General features: G+C 37.1%; 1 protein-coding gene across 1 annotated transcript in view; it reads right to left on the minus strand.

The window, feature by feature from the left end:
* The window catches only part of WDR64 (WD repeat domain 64), a 94654-nt gene extending 74754 nt beyond the window's left edge, over window positions 1-19900 (minus strand). The window contains exons 1-7 of the mRNA XM_040967929.1: window positions 19756-19900; window positions 15856-15986; window positions 8452-8554; window positions 6294-6397; window positions 3067-3096; window positions 1667-1777; window positions 554-768 (exon numbers count right to left, since the gene is read on the minus strand). Of these exons, the coding sequence (XP_040823863.1) occupies window positions 554-768; window positions 1667-1777; window positions 3067-3096; window positions 6294-6397; window positions 8452-8554; window positions 15856-15986; window positions 19756-19900 (839 nt within the window). The remainder of the gene's footprint in view (window positions 1-553; window positions 769-1666; window positions 1778-3066; window positions 3097-6293; window positions 6398-8451; window positions 8555-15855; window positions 15987-19755) is intronic.
* Between the last annotated feature and the right edge of the window lie 1480 nt (window positions 19901-21380).

Genomic DNA, 21380 nt, shown 5'->3' on the forward strand with positions numbered 1-21380 from the left:
CTATTAAGGAATATACATCCATTACCTATCATACTTGTCACAAATATTTGTTCACTTGTTATTTTCTTTTTAAATGTGATCTTTGATGTCCAAATGGTTTTGTGTATAGACCAATCTCTCAAATGTCTCCTCTGTTCTTTGTCCATTGCCTTTATGGTTAGAATCATTCCCCATGTTCAAGTGCTAATAAATAATCATAGATGGATAGATAAATAGATAAGTGTAATTGTTTTTTCATGGTTTAGTATTCTTCATCTTGTTCAAGGGCTTGCACGTTTAGGTTGCTAAGTACATTTCAGAAAGGAATTTCAGTTGCTAATTTTCCTGCCTGTCTTCCCTAAGCAGTTGCTTAAGGCAAGAAGCATTTCTCATTTAACTTTGTATTTGAAACTGCTCCCATGAAATCTTGAACCTTTATGTATATATAAAGGTTATATATATAATATATAATAGATTATATATATTATAATATATTATATTATCTGTTAAACACACACATATATGTAATAATTCTCATTATTAAAACAAAGAATCACTCATATAAAACCTTTACCTCTTAAAGTTCTTTGAATCTAAGACCTGATTTTGGAATTTCCTTTTGGATTTTGTTTGCTTTAGTCCAAAGTCAACACTATTTACGGTGAATCTGCTCACAAAGCCTCCATCATCCCCAAAGAGGATGTCATCTCGATAGAGTTGTTCAGGCATAGGCACCACACACACACAGAGGAGGCAATGATCCATGGGCTTGATGACAAAATAGTTTTCCTAGAAACAGAAGAACATTTCAAATGAGCCATTGCCTTATTCTACTTAATATATATTAGTCCCAATTACTTTACAAAAATTCTACCTTCTGGTATTTCTCACTTTAAATCTTTCCGTAGTGATAAAGGGACTTAAAGAAAAAACACACATTTACCAAATTACAGTTAAGAAAACTTAATGCTTTTGAGTGTTTAATGGGAAAGGGATAGAGGACTTACTTCTGGCCCAGTAGTTCATGATTTTCTGATGCATTATTCTGTATTAGATTCATCAGAAAATATTAACAGTCTGAAAAGACCCAGGTGTTACAACATCTTTGGTATAAAACTTCGTGGCAATTGGGAAAATAAAGTATCAAAATCTCAAATATTTTACAGGGACTTATCAGGAGTAAACAGATCCCAACATTTATGTTTATCCAGCCATACTCAGCAAGCATTTCTGGAGCTAATTTTATAGATTTGAATTGGCTCATTAAACTCCACTGCTGTTTCTCTTTTGGCATCCAATACAAATTTATTCACTGAGCATCTTCTATGTGTCGAGGACCACTCCTGATGGCACCATGACAGCCATGGATGGGCTGCTTCAGTAGACTTTTTTTTTTCTTGTCTTTTTGCCAGATTGAGATTTTGTTTTTGCCATTTTCTTACCTGAAGAAAGAGACTTTGAACTTGGTAACATAACCATACAAATAATGGGCTCAGAGAGGGGTGTTAAAAAGGAAAGGAATTAGCCTCTCCCTCTGAAAAGCAACAGAAAGCAGAAAACTGTCAATTAAGCATCTTAAACAGGAAGGCATCCCTTTTTTAATTACAGGAAATTAATACTGGACTTGATCAGGTCTAGGTCTTCCACGTGTGGCAATTACGTTTCTTTAGTTCTCTTGGTACAATACCTGGTTGTTCTCTTGAGCTTTATAATCCCAGATAATGATGCTCCTTTCTGTAGTGGCAACAATTCGTTTCAGTTGTAAGAGGTAATCACATCCTGTAATCCAGGAGGTATCCTGATAGAAAAGCATAGGATTGTGCAGTCCAGTGTGTTTCCTTTTGTATTTTAGTGGTTACTGCAAAGTAGCTCAGATACATGAAAAGCCCCAAGGATGGCCTTATTTACAGAGGAGTCTAGCAAGGCATGGTTTGAGTATATTGTGGAGAAACTCTTATATTTTGCTCTTTCACCCTGCTCCCATTCTCCACTAAGTATCAGCTGGAAAATGATTCCATTATTGCCAGCGTCAGACTCTGGAAGCCCATTGCAGATGGCAGATCAGCCAGCTCTGATCACCATTTGATTTGGGGAAACACGTCACATGGGAGCAGGGAGGCTAGATTTAGAGTACTGAATAGAGCAAGTTCTCTGACCCCCGTTCCCAAAGTAAAATTTTGTAGCAGGTAGACTTTAGTGATCATTTGACCAATGACAAATTGAGACCAATGAGTTTGTCTTGTGATTTGTGTCATGAAGCTGGCGTAGCAGGGATCTATAATACCAACAACACACCGTAGAGGAGATGGCAACTCTCATTTTTTGGGTAGCTGCTGTGCCAGAAATTGTTAACGTTTGTTTCAGGCATGCCTTTGAAAGTTTTGTAATCCATTAGGGACTCTGATGGGTTTTATTCCTCCTAAGAAATGGAGGAGGCTCCAACTTTTAAAGAGGATCCAGACTCCTTTTGCTCTGCTTTGTAGTTTGGTGTACTCACTGCATGCAAGCAAGGCGAAAAAGTCCAGCATCGTCCAGGTTCCCAATTTCCCGTGCAAGCAAGTGATGGTAAATTTCTTTTGATATTTTTTTATTTTGAATTTTATGGTACAATTATGTAGGCAATGGTAAATTTTTAACATCTGTTGCAAGATTACTGTTCCTAGAAGCAGCAATGATATGCATGGACTGAATTGCAAAATCTGAACTGAAATTTTTTGTACTCTTTTTAAGTTTAGAGTAAAATGTTCTCCAGTTATTTTCATGGTACCCCTTTGTTGTTCTGACAACTTCAGTTGTGTCTTCCATGGTGGTTACTCAGGAAAACTTAGAAGTCTTTAAATTGAAGCGTTTTAGGGGTAACCCATTACCAAGTAATCCTCTGCAGTTAATTTAGCTCCAGAAACCAAGACCAGGCTCTTCCCTTTTGCTCAAGACTAAGCTTTGATCCTCTGAATAAAAATGAACTTACCTTTCATGGAGTAGTTTATACTTGGAGCCATATGTAGGCAGTGATGTTGAGATCTGTTTTGATTACAGAAGAACCATTACCCTAGCCCTACATTTGCATTAATTAGGAAATGTACTTACTGTAATGCTCGTGCTGGTCTGAACTTTCATCTGTCAACAAAGGAAGAGAAAAAAAATGAAACTTAGTTGGCACTGCAATTAAAGATGATCAAGGATAAAACAGTATTTCCTAGCTTTAATCTTGTTATTCTACTTTCATAAATTCCTACCCTGTTTCTCTTTCCCCTGAATATCCTGCTCTGAGGAATAATATGCAAATAATTTACATACCTGTTGGGCTCTTCTTTATGCCTAGTGATTTGATTCTATATTCTTAGTCTATATTTGATTAAATGTTTCATTCCTACAATCTGCAAGCTACCTCGTATTCCTTAATTATTTGCAGTAACATTTGATACAGAAAGTTGGAAAGCAAAATCATACAATGATACTAAAAGCAACAGCAGGAAGATTGAAAGAAAGTTAATGGGTCAAGGTCAATATACATCCCGGCGTGGTAGCCTAGTGGCTAGCCTCCTCTCCTTGCCTGCGCCAGGATCCCAAATAGGTACCAGTTCGCGTCCTGGCTGCCCCGCATCCCATCCAGCTCCTGCATGTGGCCTGGGAAAGCAGTTGAGGAAGGCCCAAAGCCTTGGGACCCTGCACCTGTGTGGAAGACTCAGAAGAGGCTCCTGGCTCCTGGATTCAGATTGGCACAGCTCCAGCCATTGTGGTCACTTGGGGAGTGAATTATCGGACGGAAGATCTTCCTCCCTTTCCTTCTGTCTGTATATCTGACTTTCCAATAAAAATAAAAATAAATTTTTAAAAAATGTTATCTTTTCAAGTTGTTGAGAGATTTAAAGGACATTCTAATCAGTGGGCCTCCTCTTCTACTCAGGAATGTCTGCAGCATGAATCATGTCCTGGATATTGGCTTGTTGAGAATCATGGACGTGGCTCCTGCAGAGAGCTAGATGCGTATCTGAGAGCCTCTCATCCCCTTAAGGCATGATAACTGCTCCCAGCATGATGGCAAATAGTTAGACATGTCTCCATGACCTGGTTTCTTTCACTGTTCAGATGGTCTTCGGGAATGTGTAGGAAATGACTTCCCAGAAGAACAGATTATGTGAACGAAAAAAGTAGATCAAAGATATCACTCAAATTCTTAGTCATGACTGCCTGCAGACCATCTTTCATATAAAAAGATCAAAAGGGCTCTTCCAACTAGAGCCATTTTTCTAGATGGGAAAGGAAGGTGCTGTAAAGAAATGGGTGAGCCACACCGCAGCACACCTGTGGCTCTGTCTTCCCACTTTCTGCATCCATCTTTCTGTGTGGGGGAACTCACCTGTTTCAATTACTCTTACCCTCTTAAAGCTTCATAATCCTTATAAATATCTTCTAAATTTTTAAAATCTAGTATCTATTCACAGAAACATTTTATTAATGACACCTAGAGTCTATACTACCAACAAAATCATTAACTATATTTATTTATTTTTATACAGATATACTCTAAGGCTTGGCTTAGATAATAATATATTTTGGTTTATTAATAGGTACTTTGGGATAAATTATTCTTGTGACACGTACTTCCAAAACACTTTTCTTGTATTATTTGTGAGGCATGGAATATTCAAAATACTATTTATTCCTTATGTGTCCAATCTAAAAAGATTTTAAAATCTCTTATTTCCAGTTGCATTATCTTGTAAGAAACATAGGAGCATTTGTGAGTATATGTTGTGTGTCTGTACATTTCCATGTGTGCATATGTGTAGGAAGCATGTCCGGACACATAGTACTACCTCCCTAGTTTCACATAATTCTGAACTCTTCATTTGGCAGATCATTGTGACTTCTGACTTTTGAGATGCCTTGTTATGTTTTTCATCAGTTACCATCTTATGGTTGTTTTTGTTAAAATTAACATAAAAATGAAGATAAATCTACTAAAAGAAAAAAGAGATTAAGATGGTTTTCATATTTAAAGAGGCAATTTTAGCTCACAATATTTGTTTCTAATATTAATTGCCTACATTTAGGGAGTGTTTCCAGTAATACTGAATACTTCTTGTGTATTCATTCATTTAAATGATGTAACTTCCTTGGGAGAGATATGTGAGCATCCAAGGCATGGGTATTGCCATTCATGGCCAGAGGTGTTAGTGCTAGGGTAGACCTAGGCTCCATTCCCACCTACAGATCCCCACTGGACCACGTCTGGTTACAGCCAGTCCTCTCCTTGACAAAATCTGGTTGGCTTTGACTACAACTTCTCTAAGAGTCTCTACATTGGACATTACTGGAGGGCTGAAAATCATTGTAGACATTTTATTCCTGAGATGATTATTTGAAATATGTTTTACTTCTGTTAAGTTTGCCTTCATAATTAAATATTTTATGTTAATCACTAAACGTTCACCTTCTTAAAAAAATTAAAAGATTTATTTGAAAGAGTTAGCTACAAAAGGAAAGGAAAAGAGAGAGAGAGGTCTCTGTGCACAGTGCCAGGTCTGGGCCAGGCTGAAGCCAAGAACTTCATCCCAGTCTCTTGGTGGCAGGACCAAAGTACGTTGGCCATCTTTTTTTGTTTCTTTTCCAGGCCATTAGCAAGGAGCTGTGGTGGAAGTGCATGACACAAACTGATGCCCAGGTGCGGTGCAGTCAATAGCTGTATGCCAGCCCCATCACCTTTCTTCATGTATTAACTTAAAATAGCTTGTACTTTTTAATGGAAATAAAAATTCCACAAATTTATGAAAAAATGAAGTTGGTTATAGTAATGCATTATATTCATGTAGGGATTTATAGTTCACAAACTATCTTGACATCTATTACCTCATTTGACCTTCAATAACATTCTCTGAGGGATAAAGGTTGGTTCTATTATTTTATTTCTATATTGTGAAAAGAAAGAGTTGTGAGAAGATTTAAGTAATTCACTAAGTTCTATACTTGACATCATAACTAGCCAAATACAGGGTCTAGAATTTGAATCATATTTCTATTCCAAATGCAAGTTTCTGGAGTGTTTTCTATTTTTGCATGAAAAATTATGCAGGATCATTCTTTCATTGTACTGATGCCACAAGGTTCAATATGACACCTGATGAAAAATGTGAAATGCAATTGCAAATTTCAAAACCTACCCTGGGGCTCAGAATTCTCCTCTTTACTATGGGAAATAAAATAGGGTGTGTTTATCTTCTATACTTGATACATAAGCATACTACTTAGATGAAGCAGAAGAGGAAGAAGGAAGGAAGGGATGGAGGGAAGGACCCAAGCTTCAAAATTACCTGGCTGTTAAAGACAGTTATTAGTCCTTTCTGAGAAGCTGTTACTAGTAAATCCAATTGAGGAATCTTGACAATGCATTTGATCACATCCCGTCTTCTACTACCTGTCCATAGCACAATATTGATTTTAGCTCCCAGCAGTAAACACCTTAAAACTCATTGATTAGTTTGAAAAAAAAGTGACTTTTTTGCTATAAAATTACAGGTTACTTAAAAGTTGAAATAGAATAAAAGCATGAAAACCCAAATCATAATGGATGCTTTATAATGATCTTCAGAAATACTAATTTGAATATATGAGTATATTTTCCTACTAAATATGACATGAATTCCCAGAGAAACTCCAAGATATACATACTTTCCCCACACATGCACATGTGCAAATTTTACAGAAAATGAGTTTTCTGAATATGTTTTGGAATCATTTTTATTTTGAGAATTTTAACATGTCTTAGACATCCTTTCTTCAAACTGTCAGCGTTTTGTTTAAACAGAGTAAAAACCCAGTATACTTTCAGGTTTTCCAGTACAAAACAGTGAAAATGTTTTAATGCTGTCATTAAGGCCTTCTTTGAACTTTGCATTTGGAAACACTAGCCTCATGCATGTTTCTGTGCTCATGTACTGAAGGATAAAGCCATGTATGTTGGACTTCTAGGATGACCTGCTTTTCATAGCTATACACTAGTAGGAAAATCAAGTGAACAGGTCTTATATTCTAGTGTTAAGCTCATTAAGGCACTACAATGGAGAAGATATTACCACCCAAGGAATAAAGATTTGTTCTTGGGATTAGGGCCGTGAGTAAATCCTCCTCTTTTTGTGTCCAAATCACAGGACAATATAGAAGACATAACCAGATGCACTTAATAATATGACTGAGATATTACAATGTCACAGAGTAGGATAGAGTGAGGGAGAAGGAGATGAATAGTAACAAATGTTCTAAGACGGCTCCTCATCGATTCGAATGAAAAAATGGCTGAGACACACAGTCCTATTCCAAGCCACCATCATTCTTCCTACTTCCATTCCTTTCTCAGAATGGACTATTTGCAAAACAGAATCACATTTAAAGTGTGACCACATCATTCCTCTCCTCTACACATAGCCCTTTGTGGCTTTTGGTCTCCTTCACAAATCATGTGACCACAGGGTCCTAGATAACTGTCTTCCTGTCCACTTCTGCCTCGCTGGACTCATCTCCTAGTTCAACCCCCATGTACTCTTCTGCCAGGAACTCGTGGTTTGCTCTCTCACTTTTCCCAGTGTGTCGCTGTTCCCAGTGTGACCCCCAAATCAACTGTTCCGTCCCACATTCTTGCTTTATTTTTCTCCACCACCTGCTTACTTTGTTTTTTCACAGCACTTACTGCCATCTGGTTTCATGTATATTGTGCCTGATTTTATTGTTGTTGCTGTTGTCTCTTCTCATTAGAATGTAAACTCTGTTTTGGTGTATATATATATATATATATATATTTTATTTGAATATGTTTTAGAGAATCCAGTTAAGAATAAAGAAGAGCTCAATGAACATACACATCAGTTTAACTCAGGAGTGTTTGGCCCAGTAGTTAAGATGTACTTGGGTTTTTTTTTACCCAGCTCTGCCTCCCGACTCCAGCTTCCTGCTAATACAGATCCTGGAAGATAGTAGTGATGGCTTAAGTGATTGGGCTCCTGCTGCCCATGTGGGAGATATGGATTGCATTTCTGTCTGTGGCTTTCACCTGGGTTCAACTTTAGTCATTACACCGAGGTAATCAAAGATGGGTAAGCCCATGGACAGAAGTCCTTGGTAGTGAAAACTTAAGAAGATTTTAAAAGAAATATGATTTTTTCGGTATTAGCATTGAAGAATAATTAAAATACTACTATCTTGAAGTTTGAGGTCTGAGCTTTTTCAGGAAAATATGAAATACGTCCCCAAGCCTTGTGTACTGCTTAGTGTCTTTCTGAGAAATGACAATACTTCAACTTCTACTGCAGGTGCTGTTCTTCTGATACTGCAGCTGAAACTGTCACTTTACCCTTTTGTAAAATATTGAGCAATGAAAAATCATTATATGGTAGCATTTTAGTCTCAGTGTTTATTTTGGGGGAAATAAAGATGTAACAACATAAGCTATTTGGCAAGGAAAATTTAAATTGTCACCTGAAATTATAACTCGTTGTTTTCTGGACACCAGGAAAATTAAATTTTCTTCATCCATCTTTGAAGCAAGAGCATCTTCTTCATTGGAGAAATAGCCAAATATCTGAAATCCCAAATACCACATGTTAAGCTCCATTCTGTTTTGGAATGGGCTGGAAAATAATGGAGTTGATGTAGACTGAATTTAAAGTCACAGATGGATTAGCAACCTACACATTGGTTCAGTAATGTGGGATATTTCTTATGCCAAAAGGAAGCAGCTTAATATATATATAAAATATATAATATTTTTGAATGTGTACCAGTGGAGCATTCTGTATGAGCAGTCGCTGACTTTTCTTTTACATAGAACAATTTATGTGCCAGGCTGATATCCTCCCTCAAACTGATAATCTGTTCAGGTGCTGGCTGGCACTTCCTTGGAAATCAAATCAGCCTTCCCAACGCAGGGCCCCAGGTAAGAACTTAACATTAAATGTGGCTACTCTCAAATGACTCTTTTCAGAGTTTGTCTCCTTTCTCTTTCACATTTTTTTTTTAACTTTTCCTTTCAGGGTCCAGATATGAAAATATATCTCCCATCTTAAAAACAATAGGCCTTCCCAAGTCAGTAATGAAATATTAGTCCTTTTGTTATTTTCTCCAGCTGGTTTCAAGAGTTGTACCTGTTGATGTTAACCAGTTTGACTTTCTCCAATGGCTACATTTTAGCTGTTGGTTCTAACAACAGACACAATGTTTGAACTTGACTTTTTTCTCTTTGTCTATGGCTGCCCAAACAAATCACCACAAAGTTAGTGACTTAAAACACCTGTGAGTTCACAGTTCTGTTTTAGAACTCACTGGCTAAAATCAAGGCATTTGTAGAGATAGGTTGTTTACCAGAGACACTGGGGGAAGAATCTGCTGGGGCTTTCTTCCACATGGTTGGCCTGAGTTATGGTTCCTTGCTGGATAACCCTGCTGGTTATCAGCTGGCACTGCTTTTCATTCCTGAAAACCTCTATTCAATTGAAGTACGTGGGTCCACATGCTGCCTCAGCCACAGTAGTGAAGCTTAAAGCTTTCCTTACATTTGGCTTCTTCCTACCTTCCAAGGCTAGTGATTACATAAAATCACCTGAATAATTCTGAATGACCTCCCTGAATGAAGATGAATTGATTAGCATCTTAATTTTATCCACAAAATCCTTTCACACTACTACCTAGATTTGTGTTAATTGCACACCCAGGAGACATAATCTTGGAAGAGGGGAACACCACTTAGAATTCCATCTATCAAACTCCAAGTCTAAACTTAAGATTAAGATGCCCACAACATCCCTCATTGGAGTTCCTGGATTCTATTCCTAGATCTAACTCCTGATCACTTCCAATAAATGCAGACCCCCCAGAGACAGTTGTGATGTATCAAGCATCAGGGATCCTGCCACTCACATATGAGACCTGCATTGCATTTCTGGCCCAGCCCTAGTAGTTGCAGGAATTTGAGGCATAAACCAGTAGATAGGTACACTCTATGTATGTGACTGTGTCTATAAAATAACAAAAAATTAATCATTGTCATATCGTTTTATAAATAGTACTCAGTATAAATAACTTAAAATTCAAAGAGTTGATAATAGTAGCTGCCAGTTTAACCTGAAATAGTGTAAAATAATAATTTGCAGATATTAATGCAAAGTGACAATAGGAATGATGGTTCTTCATTTTTATGCTAATGAATTCCAGTGCTTTCAAGGATGGAAGAACTCCAGACTACATGCACTCTCATCTAATTTGAAATAGTATGCCATATGTCTATGACATCTAATTCAAAGAGTGGTTTATAGTGGTTTAACCAGGTTTGTAATTTTAATGTAATTTTTTGAAGATCATGTTAATGTATATGTATCTAAAAACAGATGTGAGAAGAAATTTAGGAAATATGCCCTTAGGGAGCATTTTTAGATGCTTAGGAAATGAGTCTAAATCCTAATTATGTGGTCTACTAGCCATATGACTGCAGGCAAATTCCTTAATTTTTCTACTTGATTTTTCTCCATCTGAAAAATAGGGATAATCATTATTAACCCCACCTTATGCCTTTTTGTAAGGATTAACTATGGAAGAGAAAGATACAAGTACTTTGTAGTTAGGAAGATGAGGAAATACTTAGACTATGCCAGGAACTGGGAAGCAGCTGTACAAGCATGTTAACCTTTGAGGAACTGTGCTTCTTAATTCTTCCAGAGAGAACTCAGTTAAAAATTGTCACTCACTAAGCATTGTTGTTGCCTGTTCAGACAGCAAACTGCAAGTAATCATTCATACATTTTACAGTTCAACATATACTCTATAGTACAGGACATGTATACATACGAAAAGGATACTTATTTTTTTTTTTGCTACCTTCATTTGAAATAGCATAATATCGAATTGCTTGCCAACAATAACTTCAAAGCATATTCAAAATATTGAATTACTAACATTTCTTTGGGAAAATTTTAAGATAGTATATCAGATAAACTCTTCCAAAAAAGACAATGAAAATTTTATATTTTGAAGATTTACTTATTTATTTGGAATGCAGAATCATGCACAGAGAAGGACTGGGGAAAGAGAGATTCTTCCGTTTGCAGATCCACTCTTGCCATGCCTGCAACTGCAAGGGCTGGGTGAGGTCAAACACAGGAGCCGGGATCTACACCCAGGTCTCTTGTGTGGATGGGGAGGAAGCCAGGCACTTTGGCCATCACATGCAGTCTCACAGGGACACTAGCAGGAAGCTGGATCAAACTGACAAAGTAGCTGAGACTGGAACCAGGCACGCCTTCCTGGAACGTGGGCATTGTGTTTGACAGCTTCACTTGCTGTGCCACAACATTCACCCCTATATTTTGAAAATAATTTGTTTTCAAGCAAATAATGAAGTTGAAGAGCAGAAAAATTTGTACTGCTATAATGGGCTGTAGTCTCAAGGATCTCAAATTTCTCTTTCCACATTTTAAATTTCAGTCTAACAATTACACTTATGACACAGTTTGATTATTTTATGACTGTTCAACAGTATGACAATTAAGTGTGTTAATTTTAGCTATGCTATTTATGGGGCTTGCTCCATACTTTAAGTGAGTCATCCCTTTTTCTGATTATATAAGGAACACATGCTCATCATGAAACATATGGAGAACATATGGAGAAAATGAAAAGCAGATAAAGGAAAACAAAAACTTGCATGCAACTTACTTTTTACCCTGGAACATACTTTTCATATTTTGGAGTTGGCAAATGTAATTTTAGACTTATAATAATTCACTTTATTTTCACTTCAGGGAGAGAACATAATTATAAGAATTTCACATGGTGTTACATTGTTTTTTCTTTGAATTAATTTGTACTGGGCTACTGAAAAAAGCATTTATGAGTAGCTAAACACCACCAACACAAAACTGTAGAAAAAAATAGATTGTAGCACACCAGACTGTTTCACTGATTAGCTTTAACATATTTATTCAAATTTAAGGCAATCGCACTTTACGTCTAATGTTTCTCATTATAAATGAAAGAAGCAAGTTTAGTGATGTTTTCACTGACTCCTGGGATTTCTTCGGTGAATCTCAAACTCTCTAGTTCAGATGCATTTGCATCTAAAATCTAGAAAAAGAAAATGCAGTCTTCTGTGATATTTCTATGGCAAAGAAATGTGTATTTGCACATTTGTGCCTGATTTTTAAAAAATGAACTTATTTTTACCTGGTAAGATTAATATCGGCTGATTAAAAAGAGGTGACCCATCCTGAAATGAAGTTAATCTTTTAGTATTGAATTTCCGTTTGACAGAAGACCAATGTGAAGTTTAGAAAGCTTAGCTCCCATGGCTTGAAACGGAAATGTCTTAGAGGCACTGGAAACTGATAAGTACAATGAAAGAATAACAGTTTGGCACCATTTTTGCACACATCAGCTGACTTTCTCATGCAAATTTTGGTCAGTGGCTGGTCACAAGACCAAATTAAACTTGCTAATGATCAATAGGAACCTAATGGATAATGTCATGTAAAATTACCAAGTAGAGAGGGACAAAAATCTCACCATCAAGACCGAAACAGACTTTTCCGGGACTTTACATAAGTCAGTTAACCTCTCTCTCTGTTTCCTTTTATTCATCTTTATTATTTGCTATGATTACTGTCCCCCATCTACAATGTGGGGGCTATTGTGAAGATTAAATGGGAACCTGAAAGGGAGCTACATTTTACAATGAAATTAAATGGTGAGATTTTAACTGAAAAAGAAAAAAAAAGGTGGGGGGAGAGCCAGCTGTTGGAGAAAACAGGGCTCAACTTATTCCTCCACTTGATCAATTTGACTGTAGAATAAGGTTTCATTACATTCAAAGCCCAATTTCTCTGTTACTGTGTAACTCTTTGTAAACAGAGTTGCAATAAGGTATTGTGTTTCATTTGAAGATCTGTTCTGGAACATTTTCAGAACTCTGCTTTTCTGAGAGTAAGTATATTATTTAATATGAGAATACTTTTCAAATATCCTGGTGTGCTTAATTTTTCATGTGTTTTACACACGATGTTAGTGCACCAAAAATGATTGCATTTGTAATTCAATAACATATACCATTTATTGTGTGAAAAATATTTATATAGGAAAATAGGAAACAGTGAAGATGTTTCTCAAAATCATGTCCGCTCAAAATTAGTGATAGAGAATTCAAGCTACTGATTACATGTGAAACTGCAAGCAAATACCCTGTTATATAACCAAGATCCTGGGGAAAAGATGAATCACCCTGTACACTAATATGATTTAGAGGGGCGAAATCACGTTTTCTGAATGTGTTGATACTTCACTGTTCACTTGATTCTTCAGACTGTCAATCGTTGGGTAGCTAAGGGTTTTTTGTAACATAGAGATTGATCCAGTAGGTTATAAAAATGAAACAGTCTGTACCCATCTGCCTCTTGGGAGTTACGACTGCTGAGGAGCACTGTCCAATGGAACTTTCTGTGATGATGGAAATACTCTAAATGTGTCTCACTCAGTGTGATATCCGCCAGCTACATGTGGATGCTGTGCACCTGAGATGCAACAAATGTAACAGAAGAGATGAATTTAATTTAAATGTAAGTAGCACAAGTAACTCATGGTTGTTGTATTTGCACAAGTTGAGAGCATCTCAGCCTAGTTCTTTCTAAGGAACAATTGTCTACCTGGATTTATGCCAGTGCTTTTAAACCTTTCCTGATATCTCCAAATTCCCTGTCCAAAGGACTCATTGCCTATCTTCCAAGGTATATGGACATTATCACCCAGGTAAATCCTCATGAGGATGGAGCGCACATCATTGCATCTCTGGGTCTGAGAAATGGCCCTGGGAAAGTGTTGGCGGGAGTGCACAGTATGGAAAGCTGAGATGTGGGCTGAGGTGTTCAAGGTACATGCTTGGCTGCTCATCATGTGAGATGGAGCTACCAATGGCAAAAAATCAAGGAGTGCCAGGAACAGCTCTATCCTTGTCTTTATGTTTCAGTTATGTTTAAAACTACAAGGGTTGTAAAGGGAAATTTTAAATTCTAATCCAGACGACCAGGACCTTCTTATATTTTTAAAATTAGAGGGTAGAACACATTTACTTGGTATAAGCTGAATTTACATTTTAAAAATATTTAGGTATTCCATATATTATCCTGTATTTCTAGTCTTGCTTAAATTTAAAGGGAGGGCCTGCACATTTGGCCTTTTTATGAAACTGTTACAATTTGACATCACTGTACTCCAGTGGACATCCAAACATACTTGATCATTTTCACTGATCTGAAATTTAAATGCAGAACCTTAACCTTTGTTCTCTTATGCTTGTGATCTTGGAAGACAATGCCTCATTTCTAATTCTTTGATATCTTTAGAAATCAGACAAATCAGGAGTTGGCACAGATGACTCAGCTATTCCTTTTCTTTAAAAAATTATTTGGAGTGCCTCGTGTTTAGTTCAATTTATTATGTAGGTTGAGGCAGTCCTCCAAAACTACTACCTGAAAGTTAAACTCCTATCAGATGTGTTGAGCAGCAAAGATTGTCTTCAGCAATCAGAAGGAATTCCTCCTCGATCTATTTGGACATGTTCTGTGCTGTACAACAGAAATGCAATATTAGCCACATACATAACTTCGAAATTTTAGTAGCCACAAATTAAAATGTTAAAAAAAAGAGGAAACAATTTTAGTAATATTTGACTCACCTACATCCAAAATAAAATTTCAGCAGGCAGTATTAAGTTAAATATTTTACATATTTGTTTAAAATTATTTATAATTTTTCCTCAAATAATATTTTGTTCTTTTGGTTTTCTGGACCTAGGCTATCTCTTATTATCAATTTCTTTTTTTTTTAAAGATTTATTTATTTTATTGGAAAGGCAGATGTACAGAGAGGAGGCAAGACAGAGAGAAAGATTCTCCATCGGATGATTCACTCCCTAAGTGACCGCAATGGCCAGTGCTGCGCCGATTCGAAGCCAGGATCCAGGAACTTCTTTCCGGGTCTCCCATGTGGGTGCAGGGTGTCAAGGCCTTGGGCTGTCCTCAGCTGCTTTCCCAGGCCACAAGCAGGGAGCTGGATGGGAAGTGGAGCTGCCAGGATTAGAACTGGCGCCCACATGGGATCCCAGTGCTTTCAAGACAAGGACCTTAACCATTACGCTATCGCGCTGGGCCCTATTTTTAATTTCTAATTATAATGTTCTGCAATTTACTGAAACAAAAAAAAAATGGTCTTCCTAAGCATCATGCAGGACCATTTTTGTGATTACCTCAGATGAATTTGAGAGTTTTCTTTCTTGGATTCAAAATTCCATCTTGTTAAATATAATAGTTAAATTATCTAAGTCATTCTTTTTACATATTATACACATTGAATTTTGAAGGAGAACCAGAGAGTTTTTTAAGTCTTTCATTACTCTGAGTGCCTGTAATTTTTTAACAATCTGCACTATGCAACAACAACACGTGAAAAGCAATAGTTAATCATTAATAGTTAATCATCAATAGTTAATCATTGTCAATAGTTAAGCATTGTCTCTTCTTTATGCTAAGAAATTTTATACATTGCACATTTGAAAAGAAATCTCTCATTCACAATGTAATAAAGGCCATTAACAAAAACTTGGTTAGTGTTAAGCACACATGCAGTTCTTCCAGTTCACAGCTTGAACTAAAATTATGTAAGAGTTGTTGATTAACAATGCATTTACGTGGACAGTGACCATCCCTTAGAAATGTGGCTTTAGAATGTACCACATACCCATTGTGGATTTAATGTCTGAGGAAGATGTGTATGATTTACTCATTTATCCTGAACAAAACAAACATAATACTTAGATTTCGTATTAAAAACATGAAAGGTGACTACCTCACACCAGTCTATAGGTGCATCAGGGTTATTGCAGAGTTTCCTGTAGAAGCACTTCACATCTTGATTCTTCAAATCTGGACCAAAGAGTTCCTGGACTGATGCATAAAACTTGTCATAATCAATTGCATCTACATTTGAAAAAATGCAAGTACATGCTTATCAAATTCTAAGGACAGTATTTCGGTTTTCAGCCACACTTTCTATTTCCTTATTTTATAACAACCAGATTTTTTTCTGCGGTTTTAAAAATCCTCTCTTTGAGAATAGTTCTAGACCTTTAGTTAAAATAGTACTAAATCAAAGGAAAATCTTTTACTATGGGATTCAAGCAAACATTTTAACTATTTTATGAATTCTGTTTGAAAATAGAAAAAAAATAAAAAATACTACAAACATAGAATGAAATGTGGAAAACCCATTTTTTTTTTGAGAAAGTCCCAGCTCAGCAGTCATTAGGATATCCACATGGGACAGTAACACTGATTACAGAGATTTGCTAATGCATTCTTCAAAACTTTCTTTTCTGTAACATACAGTCTTCATTTTTGGTTTCCACTTACTATAAGAGTGACCATGCTCTGCTATGAGCTCTGCTTTTACATATCAATTTTCTTTAGGAATAAATATTCTGTCTGTAACACTCAAAAAATGTGAAAAGTCTACGAGTCTATGCTAGAATTATTTTAGATGGAAGATAAAAGTGTGTGAAGAACGATTCACAATTGATTCTTACTGATGCTTTTACACTATGTAAGCATGCATATCCACACATCCCAATCCTTGCATTTTATTTTGCTGAATTTGGTCATTCATTCCCCGGGGATGAGGGAAAACTATTAAAATTAAAAACAAGGGATTGCCCAAATCATGTAGTTAGTTAACAAAAATGGTGCTCATACACTGTGTGTCTGAACTGAGCTGAACCTTGGACTTGGAAAACTAGATGAGCAAGATAGTTGCCTTCAGGGAGTTTATGTTCTTATGGGGAAAAAAATCAGAAAATTAATGAGTGCAGACTAATTGCCTGCAGATTGTGACAGGTGAAATGTATTCATAAACATAGAAATTAAATCTCTGGTTATCTGAGGATAAGATGAGAAATGAATATTGCTGAAAAACAAGCAAACCAACCATGAGGCAGCTTTCTAGGATCCTAGAAACATTCTCTATCTTGTCCTTGGTGACTCTAGGTGTGTTTACCAGTGTTTAAATTCTACCTGCTGAACGTTCATTCACTTTACATCCTTAAATAATGTGTTCCATTTTGAACAGATCAGGTTTGAAAATCCTATGAGCCATCCAAATACTGAACTGTTAAACTTTATATTAACAAGTATAACACTTGTTGCATTGTAAATGTCACTAGATCAAAGCCATGAGGCTTTCCTGAGGCAGATCTTGTTCCATTAGAAATATTCTCTCTGGATCTTGGTTCCATGTTTCTGGTATTAGGTGGACCTTACTTCCCAAGGTTTATCAAGGAATATTGATTGATGCCAGATGATATTAGCAGCTTAGTCAAAGTTAAGGTTCTATTTCCTCTTTCCCCCTCAGTCTTGCAGATTAGTCTATCTCATAGAAAAACATTTGCTCAGCGATACTTAATCTTCATGAAACTTAGAAGCAAAAGGAAAATTTCACTGTGACTTTGTGGTTTCTCAGCAAAAACAAAGTCAACAAAAAACAAAGCCAGGATGACAGGGCTGGGGCAGGCCAAAGCCTTTATTATATCTTAATAAGTACTTTCTAGCCCCAGGCTGTACTAGTCCTACATTGGCAAAGTGTTCGAAGAACTCACAAGTGAATAAATAGTTAGGGACATAGGAAATGGAACAGCTACATCCAATTATATGTCAATTTTAGCAGATTAAATGCTGCAGGTACAAGAGCAGCGCTGAGTATGGTTTTGCCTACGGGGAGTTTGGAAGGTTTCACAGTCTTATGGGATGAGCAAGAGAGCAGGAGTTTGCAGGAGTACACACTTGAAGAAAGAAATGAACTCTGCATTAGGGGAGTGAAGCATGTAAAGTCAGTCTGATAATACTAAAAAGTACATATGAGGGGACAAAGTTCAGGTTAAGGCATGCTTTTATATGATCCTGGATACCAAGTTGGCATATATGGGTTTTAGAGGTGAGCTGGTAAGCCAGGGATATAGAACATGAAGTTTTTTTTTGTTTATTTTTTAAGGGAAAACGTCTCTGCATTGATATAGAGGAAGGAAAATCTGTCAGCAAGAAGCTTTGTGAAAAGGTTGCAATATAACCAGGGGGAGACAACATAACATAACTTATGTGGGAGATAAGTAGATGGTGTTTATTCTCTGAGACTTAGAAAGGGCACAGAAGCAAAGCTCAAGGAGAAAAGGTGACACAAAAAGAAAGCGTGAGGATGGGGAAAAGTAAGAGGGCAGATGCAGGATCAGGAGTTTTCTGCAGCAGAGGCAGCTAGCAGTGCTAATGCAGTTAAATGACCAAGCCAGTTGGAAAGGTGAAAACCATTTATTGAATTTGGCAATCATAGTAAGTTACCAAACACATTGGTAAAAAATTTTTCAGAAAAAAAGAAAGATAAGGGATGCCAGACTCGAGTACACTGAAAGTTAAGTAATGATGTTACACGGAAAAATATAGCACAGAAACCAAGGAGCGACAAGGCGCAGCCTGAAAGCAAGAGAAAGTCAAGATCAGGACACTTGAGGGTATTTTTAGACTAAGAAAACAAAGCTAGCAGAAAAGGAGATTGCAGCAAAGTGATAGCATTGGAGGGAAGAAAGGAAGGAAAGACAGGTGCTGCTGATGGAGGGAATTTTGCAGGTGAAGGAAAGGGAGTTTGAGAGGATGTTTGTGACGTTGTCTTGCGTTTTCTTGTGATGTATGAAGATTAGCTGAAAAAAAAGCCTGCAGTGCATGGATGCAGAAAATATGGTAAAAGCTTGGAAAGTCAGTGATGAGCGAGGTAAAACTGACTTGGGTGCAGTGAAAGTTTTGTTGAGTAGCCTAGTCAAGCTGAAACTCATCTAAGGAGCACCTATCTAAATGTTTAACACTTAGCTCTAACACTTCAGAGTTGAGTGACATAAACCTCCCGATTTTTTCATAAATAAAATGGGCAGAATAGGAATACAAACGTTTGTCTATTCAAACTGTCATTGAACATGACTTCTATTTGTAAAGGTGACTTTAAAATTGTCAAATAATTCCAGAGTATTGAACACTTGAAGTCACAAGCTTCACTTATATATAACTATACAGCTGGGCACACTAACTGGCCATGGCATCCTATAGCAGTTATGTGAACCCTGCTTCTTTTATTGCAGCAACAAGGCTTCTGTCAGTCTTTTACTCTGCTGTTCACCTGTTCTCAAAAGCTGTTCACTGCATCACTCTCCTTGCATTCTGGCCATGGGGCTATTCTTTAAGGTCTACAATGGTTTCTCTTGGTAAACCACCGCCCACACCATGTTCCCTACCTTGGCACACTCTAGTCATTCATTCTTAGAGACATGAGGAGTGGCTCCAAGAGTGGAATAATGGTGAAGCAGGATATTCTGTGCTTCTTAGGAAAAGATTGTGTGGTCTCATGATGCTCTCAGGTAAATACATGGTATATGGTACACATTGCTTGCCAGTGTCAACTCTGCTTCACTGAGAGTCAGTGATTAGCCAAGCACCACACGGTAGAATTTACAGAACTCAGACGTCACTTAATTGTACAATGGAGATGATAAGAAAGCTTCCTCAGTCTGTTTAACTATTTAGGGACAAAGACTGAGAAACTCTTCAGAGCCACTATTCCATTTCTTTGCTGCTCAGTTATGTTGCTTTTCTTTGATGAAAAATGCTCCCTCATGCTAATCCAACCCAAGCTGAATTGCTCTGTAATCTCTAAACTTACCTTCTTTTTGGATAAACAAACCTGTTCTTTCTTCTTTTTTCTGGATTGCTGTCTGCTCAACCAATTTTTCAAACTCATTCAAGGCTGCTTTGAAATTGTTACTCTGAGGTACAGTGCCATAATGCTTTTCCTCCCTTATATCCATTGGGATAAAGGGGATCTTTTATTTCTTTGCAGATAAAATACTGCAGATTTTCCAACATGGAAAACCTTCCAGTCATGACATTGCCCCCTGCTGTTTTAGTTTGGGCTACTGGAATGTTAAAAGGAAGAAAGGCTGACTCAGTTCTAACGCATGTCATAAAAGCAGACATGTCAGTGAGAATCCTAGCTCGTAAGATTATTGTGGTCCTCATTGCATCATAATGTCTCTGTGACAGCTGACTTTTATTCAGAAGAAAGAGACAGATTTCCCTTCAGATTTGTTTCTGTGTGCATTTTTTGAGAGGGGTGAAAGGTGACTAAAGAACAAGATGAGAAAACAAATACTACTTTCTCCTTCCTGTACCTTTTTTTTCCACCTCAAACCTCAAGAGTCTGCAAAGTAGAGTTTATATTCATTTTTGTTGCTGAACTAGATGTGGAAACTAACTTCTGAAGATGAATATGTATTTCAGCACTTATCATGTCAACCATAAAGGAAGAATTTTTAAAGGTCACAGAGAATATGCAGTACCCTGGTTGTAGGGAACATTTTTCAAGGTAAGGTGTTGGAAGAATGAGAAGTCTTTCTGTATCTCTGTAATTGTAATCTCCAGTCCTACTTAGTCCAATTGCTGTTGATTCAAGTTTTCCAATCCTCAACTTCTGATGGACTTTATTAATAGTAAATTCACTTCCTATGGTTTAAGTAAGTTAGATAGTTTGTTTTATTAAATATCAAAGATTTATTTATCTGTGTGAAGGATAGAGTTACAGAGAGAGGGGGAGCACAAGACAGACAGAGATTCCTTGTGCTAATGCATCTCCCATATGGCCACAATGAAGGTGACTGGGCTGAGCCAAAGCCAGGAATTCCTTCTGGGTCTCCCACAGGGTAGGAAGGGCTCAAGCACTTGAGCCATCTTCTACTTCATTTCCAGACACATCATCAGTGAGTTGGTTTCGAAATGGAACAGCTAGGATCCAAGCCAGAGGCTGGTATAGGTGGCAGCTTCATCCACTATGTCATAATTGCAGGCCAGACTAAGTTTCTACTGCATGGTAGCTTGTCTTTTTAAAAAAAAAACCTGTGAGGCCTGAAATGAAGATATACAATAGATGGCATCATGGGCACCTCCACTCCCAGGATTGTCTTGTTTGCATCTATGTCTGACAACTATGGAGTTAGGAGAGCAACCCTCCATATAATATTTTATAGGCAGAATATCTTCTAACCCTATTTTTTCCTTTCTCCCTTGAAAGCCTGTAAAGTGCTGTTCAGTGATATCTGGTCTTACAATATCATGAAGATAAACAAAGAATCAAATAAGACATCCAAAAGTTGCAAGCATTCTGAAGAAAGAGCATAAAAGTGTGTATGTGTTGGGGGCAGATATGGTGGGGGAAAGTCCAGGAGAGGTGATTTCTTCCTATCAATAGGTACACACCTGGGTAGAAAATCAGAAATGATGTGGACTTCTGAA

Source organism: Ochotona curzoniae, unplaced genomic scaffold (assembly GCF_017591425.1).
Source record: "Ochotona curzoniae isolate NIBS_2020 unplaced genomic scaffold, NIBS_Ocur_1.0 scaffold_4683, whole genome shotgun sequence".
Taxonomy (NCBI): Eukaryota; Metazoa; Chordata; class Mammalia; order Lagomorpha; family Ochotonidae; genus Ochotona; species Ochotona curzoniae.